This window comes from Alligator sinensis, unplaced genomic scaffold (assembly GCF_000455745.1).
Source record: "Alligator sinensis unplaced genomic scaffold, ASM45574v1 scaffold444_1, whole genome shotgun sequence".
In the NCBI taxonomy this organism is placed as follows: domain Eukaryota; kingdom Metazoa; phylum Chordata; order Crocodylia; family Alligatoridae; genus Alligator; species Alligator sinensis.
This window is the reverse complement of record NW_005841886.1, coordinates 1,104,778-1,111,381: the sequence shown is the minus strand read 5'-3', so window position 1 is coordinate 1,111,381 and position 6,604 is coordinate 1,104,778. Positions and strand designations below refer to the sequence as shown.

The following is a 6,604-nucleotide window of genomic DNA, read 5'->3' as shown; positions in this document are numbered from 1 at the left end:
CCCTCCCCCCGGTAGCTTAGTCCCAGGTTAGGACCCCATTGCACTAGACTCTTTTAGAAGCCCAGAACAAAAACATGGTCCCTGCCCCAAAGCACTTGCAATCTAAGTGACAAACGTGGAAATATTTTATCCACATGCAGAAATGTTGGTCATTGCCAAGAAAGGCTAAAAAGGTGGTAATTTCATGGTGGTAATTTAGTGAAAGGCTAAAAAGGTTGTAATTTAGTGAAATACATGGGCCAGTTATAACCTTTATGTAGCTCTACACATGAAGGCCATATTGGCATATTTGCTGCTAGTACTGGGTACCTCAGTTTTTAAGAGAACAATTTGATCTCAGTTTTCAGTGTTGCTGAGCTAAGCATGTGCAGCTCTGGCAAACTTCATTCGGGAGCATGGGGATCAGAGGTGGAGGGGGCGTGATCACAAACTCTGACAAGTAAGCCAAGTTGGGCGCCTAAAAAATCAGGACTATTTTTAAAAAACTCAAGCCAAAGCATTTTACAAACAAATATTGGAGCAGGAAGAATTTTGTGACTTTTGTTGTTGTAAGTAGCAAGGTCACTGAGAAGAGTTTTTCATTTTATTTACCATCCTCCATAATGTGAGCTCAAACACAGCTGCATAATGCTAAGGCATGAGAAACAGAAAGGGCAACAAAGGTGTTTGGGGTATGGAACAGCTGCTGTCTTCCCAGGAAAGACTGAAAAGTCTGGGACTCTTCAGTTTGTAAAGGACAAGGTTGAGTAGGGATATGACAGAAGTCTAGAAAACCATGCAGGGTGTGAATAAAGTAAATAGAAAACGTATTCACTAAATCCCACAATACAAGAACTAGGAGGCACCCACTGAAATTAGGAGGAGGCAGGTTTAAAAAAAACAAGATCAAGTACTTTTTTTACACAGCATGTGGTTAAACTTCTGGAACTTGTTGCCACATGGGGGTTATGGTGGCAGACAGTATAACCAGGTTCAAAAAGGGATTAGGCAAGTTCATGGAGAACAGGTTCACGGGGAACTATTAAACAAAACACTCTGGGATGAATCCTCTGTCATCCCTAAGCCAACGACAGATCGTGACAGGGAGGGTATGACAGGAGATGGGCCACTATAGATATGCCCCATTCATATACTCTCCCTCTAAAGCTTTTACTACTTGCCACTGTTGGAGATAGGGTACTAGGCTAGATGGACCATTTGCCATAGCCAGTATGGCACTTCTTATGTTCCTAAACAATAATCAAGTCTAGATTCAGCTAAGCTGAACAACCACTGCAGCTGAACAAGCAATTGACTCAGAGGTGTGGGCTCTGGCCCAGGAGAGCTGTGTTCTGCTCCTGGCCCTGCCACCCACCTGCTGCATGACCCTGGGAAAGTCATTTAATCTCTTTTGACCTTTCTTTGCCCTAGATCCTACCTGCAAACATTAACCCTATTGGTACATTTAATACACTTAAAACAGAAGTACCCTCCCTTCATTTGAAGGCAGATATTTATTCCAACATGGGAAGGAGGACAACCTAGCAGGCAGACCAGGCCTTAGACTGTAAACTCTCTCACAGAAGTATAAGGGTAAAAACTGAAATAAATGAGCGTTGAATTGACTGAAATCAATGAGGATTTTGCCACAGCCTTCGACAGGGGTGGGATTTCACCTGGTACCATGGACCTTGGAATAGACTTGTGGGTCCCAACGTACAAGAAATAATTCATACCCCAAATGATCACCCACAGCAGGAAACAATGTAAAGCGAATGGAACAGTGTTCTAACCAAACCTGCTAAGCCAAACTGTGCTCCAGTTAGCTTGGATCTGACAGCAGCTATAACAATGAGGGTAATTAACCATGGGAGCAGCTTGCTGAGGAGTCAGTGATTTTATTGCCAGAAGAGGCCATCTGATCATGTAGCCTGGGTGCTCACATTGCATACACAGCCCAAGAAACTTGGTGGGCTCCACCCTCCGGAGTCTGTAAAAGGATGCCTTTCTCCTAGACATATTTTAGTTCAGACACAAGTTACAGGGCTTGAAAATGTTCATTTATGTAACAGGAAAGAATAATTCCATCAACTGTAGGAATCCCTGTGCTGTGCAAGAGGTCAGATGAGAAGATCACAATGGTTCCTGCTAGCCTGCAAGCCTCCTCTGTGTGAACTGGGAACAGTGCTGGGGAGCCCCAATATGTGGCATTAACTAGAGTAAGTGAGAAAATAATGACTGCTGCAAAATGTTGACATTGGGACTCTTCAGCGGATCTGACCAAGCTGTAGAGATAACCGAGATAACAACAGCAGCAAGACTATTGCTGGAAGAAACTACAGTCAGAAGGCACAGCAATCCTTAATGCAGATGTCTCCGGACTATACAGACCCAGGTGATGCCTTGCCTCCAGTTCACTCTCTCCCTGGGGGAGATGTGTAGCAGGAGTCTCTGCAAGGGGAGCCTAGTGATCACTGGCCCCCAGGAGTTTCTCCAGGAGGTAGGTGCTCTGTGTCCCAGGGCCAGCTGCTTAGGATCCAGATTTTACCTGCAGTGTCCCTTTAAGGCACGGGTGGGCAAAATGCAGCCCACAGGCCAGATGTGGCCCACTAGGCCATTCTATCCGGCCTGCGGGGCCCCTAAAAAATTTAGAAAATTAATATTTATCTGCCCCTGGCTGCCTGTCATGTGGCCCTTGATGGCTTGCCAAAACTCAGTAAGCAGCCCTCCGCCCAAAATAATTGCCCACCCCTACTTTAAGGCAATGATGTTCAACCAGGGTGCCAATGGGGTACCACAATATGTTTAGCACCATTAGGTAAGCAAACTTGATACATAAGATAGACCCAGAAATTTCAAATAGGAATCAAAAGTGATCAAAACATTTGCCCTGTTGTAGTTTTTCTTTGTTCTTTGCAACAGAAGAATTACTCTATTACTCTGTAGTCGATAAATCAGTGAAAGCCAAGAGCTAGCTTTTTTTTTTTTGGGTTGCCTTGAGACTATGAGGGGTGCCTCCAATTTAAAAAGGTTGAGAACCACTGCTTTAAGAAAAGATAAGGATCAGGCCAGTGACTGTGAAACAGCTTGTTTCTATGACTAATCTGCTCAGATCACAACTCAAAGGGAAAGTCCTTTCCAAACTGCAAGCTCAGCTCAGTGCTGGAGCATCAGCCTGCTCCATACAACCCCAGCCACAATGAACCCTACTGACAACGCGGCACACTGTGTGCAAAGCGAAGAAGGCAGCCTGCTCAATTCCCTTCCCCATTGGGCTGGCAGCCCCAACTGAAGCACAAACTCTTGTGGTCAGTAAACTAAACAGCCCTGACTCACTAGGGGCAGGAGCAGAGACAGGAAACCCAGTTTTTGCCACAGCAGATCACAGTCCTACAAGCAAACTGAAATGCTACGGAGTTAGTGCTCCTTGCACGGCAAGTTTGGGAAGAGAAGGGAGAAGCAGAGAGCAACTGGCAGGGCAGAAAGGAACTGGATAAAAATGGAGCAGAGAAGGAGACCAAGTGGAAAATGAATAGAGAATTGGGAGGAAAGGAGCAAACTGGGGAGGAGAAAATAAACAGAGCCCATGTGCTATTCAGAGGTCACCCACTTTTGCCCAGGGAGCACCAGAGCAACTGAAAGGAGGGCTTTTGAGACCTAATTCTAAGCACAGACATCCCCTTTAGCTGGAAAAGCATGGGTGGAGGTCTTTAAATGTAATTACCCTTGGAATAAAAAGCAGGGGTTTAAGATTACAAGGGATAGGAAGAGTTTCTGAATTCAAAGCAGTTTTGCAAACTCCACAAATAGTTGGAGAGATTCATGCAGCAGGGGGGCTCACCCTCTTGCCCCTGGCCAAAACCCTCCCTAATGAACCTGGCCACTGATACAATGCTACACTAAACTCTGCCCCGATACCCACAGCTAGCAGAGAACAACCCAGAGCTCTGCCCTCCCAGTCTTGCCTCAGCATGGAAACAAATGAGAACAGCCAAACACTGGTGCCCCATTTTACACAGGGCCATCCTTGGGGCCCTGCTTTTACAGCATTAACTGGGCCTTACAAGACTTGGGTTCTTTTTCTGGGTCTTCCCCAAACCTCTTGTTTGCAGAACTACCTTAGTCACTGGGGAAATCAAAAGGAGCTAGTGCATGATTACCTTAGAAAATGTGGGCCATAAAAAGAACTACTCTCACTTATAGTAAAGACCCTGAAGCTCTCCATGCCTCACTTTCTCATCTCTAAATCAACAACATCATTGTTTACTTTCCATTACTTTACTGACACTGCTTTCTAAATTTTGTGGGCAATCTGATGAGTTCCCTCTTTGTGCCTCTGTTTCCCCTCCTAGTCTTAGCTTGGATTAATTATTTCAAATATAGTTCTTTGGGACAGGAGCTGCCTCTTAATAGAGATCAGTACAGCACCCCACACTTGGTTTTTACTGAAATCTCTAAATGCTATTGTGACACAAACAGAAATCATGCAAGTTTTGTGCATTACATCTTTTGCGACTCCTCTTTCCATCAGTATTCTTCAGGATGGGTCAGGTCATACATATGCAACCAGTAACCTCAGAGGGTAAAATCTGGACCAGCATATTCTTGTCCCTATTGTTATTTTATACACAGAGGAAGAAAAAACAGCACCCTTCTAATTTGTCAGTCACAAATCTGGTTTAGATTTACAAAGTGTACTCTAATAAATTAGGCCAAGGCCTTAAGTTTGTTTTCATTTTGGCAAACGTAGACAATTGTAATTTTTTTCTTTTTTGGATGCTAATGTGGCAAAATGAATTAAAAGAAGTGACAAAAATGGACACCGATCACTCCTTTCTGGAAACAGACACATTCTGGGTTCTAAAACATTTCTAATGGCTATTACATGGGATGTCTTGAAAAGCCACAGGCATCTGGCAAGAGTTTAAAAAAAAAAAAAAACAGATTTTGTCAGGAAAAATTAAAAATCATAGTTGATAAATTCCCATCTAGGCCCCATTCAGCAAAGCACTTAAGTAGCAGCTTAACTCCTACTGGGACTCAAGCCCATGCTCAGTGTTGGGCTGAATGAGGTGCTCCCTGGCACTGCCGCCTGAAAAGATGGAATGGTTACAAACCCACACCAACCCTCCCACTTTAGACAAAAGGCTTCCATATTGCATCTACAGCTTCCAGAGCTGGCAAGCCAGCTCCTGAGCAGTTTGGTTCACATCCAGCCTGACCTAATAAACTCCTGTCCCACAAGACTCGCTCTCGCCCCCGCAGTCCCCTCTCTCTGTCACATTCTTCTCCTTATGATACAGCCTCCAATTCCTTGGAAGCCTCCTTTGGGCCGCACTGACTTTCTGTTTGCGCTTACCAGCCCGTGTCTTAAAAATAGCAGGAATTGGATTCAAGAGACACTTCCCCCCCTCTTTTGAGCCCCCCTGTCTGGTACCACCCCGGAGCTGTCCAGACTCTTGGGTGGATGTTTGCCAACTTAGCCAAAAACAAGGAAAGGGAAAAAAAATAATAATACAGCAACACGCAACCAAGCCACACAAGCACTCCTGAGCCTGCCTTTGCACTGAGCAGGGAAGTCTCTGGCTCTTTATGGACCTCTGAGGACTGACAAGCAGCGCACAAAGCGACGCGTGCCAGGTGGCTGTCACCTCCAGAGGCCGAGGGGCCCCAGGCCCTGTGCCTTCACATCCACCCCAGAGTTGTTGGCTGGAGGGGACACACTGGGTGGATGCATTTGCTAAGGGACAGCACAGGCGGCGGAGTGGACCCATCTGGGCGGGCAGGGGGCACCTTTTGGGGCAGAGGATGTGGGGGGGGTCATTATTTTTGAATGAGCTGTGCAGCCTCATTCCAGCCCAGCCCTGCTCCCGGCAGCCAGTCCTTCACATCTGGTTTCACTCAGCTCCTCCTGGAGCTGGCTCCTTCTCTCCCCCCCCCCACCAGAGAAAGGGGCGAGGGCAAGACCTCCTTGGCTCAGATGCCCCCCTGACTTGGCACCCCCCTTTGCAAGCCCCTACCTGAGCGAGCGGCGCCGAGTCCCGCATCCAGGCTCAAGAAGCACAAAGTGCAGCGCAGCAGCCGTGGCCATGGAGAGCAGGCGGGATTCAAGAGTTTCATGCCCGGGGATGGAGTAGCCGAAGGGGGCTTTTTTGGGGATGGAGGCTGGGGTTTTTTTCTCTGCCCCCCACCTCCCCGTCCCCTCTCCTGTCTCTCTCCCCTCCTGTCCTTGCAGCCTTGGTGGGTGAATTGACTGTTTTCTCCCCTCTTGCTCTCGCTCGGGCCGGGAGGAGGATGCAGTGACTGGGCTGGAGGAGGGAGAGGGGGGAAGGAAGGACAGCTCGAGGAGGAGGAGGAGGAGGAGGAGGAATACCAACGAAAAAAAAAAAGTGTCTCTCTCTGTGTCTGTTAATGGTTCAAAGCGAGCCTCAGACACTGCGTCACCGGTGAGCCGGGCAGTCCCTCACTTGTGGGCCGATCCCAAAAAAGCTGGGAAGGGAGGGAGGCAGGGGAAGAAGAAGAAAAAAAAAAGTTTCGGGCTCGCAGCAGACGGCTGCGTGGCTTGGCAGGCGGCGCGGGGCTCGGGGCTGCTCCTTTGTTGGTGCCTCACTTGGCCGCGGTGCGG

The 6,604-nt window shown here is 47.4% G+C and overlaps 1 protein-coding gene across 2 annotated transcripts in view; it reads right to left on the bottom strand.

Annotated features, from left to right (window-relative positions):
- MRC2 (mannose receptor C type 2) overlaps positions 1 to 6,430 on the bottom strand; it is a 108,968-nt gene extending 102,538 nt beyond the window's left edge. Inside the window, exon 1 of one of the 2 annotated variants that reach the window (XM_014516994.2) lies at positions 6,000 to 6,430. In XM_014516994.2, coding sequence (XP_014372480.1) covers positions 6,000 to 6,099 — 100 coding nt within the window. In that variant the 5' untranslated portion in view covers positions 6,100 to 6,430. The remainder of the gene's footprint in view (positions 1 to 5,999) is intronic. The other variant, XM_006017826.3, reaches the window with a different exon arrangement.
- Between the last annotated feature and the right edge of the window lie 174 nt (positions 6,431 to 6,604).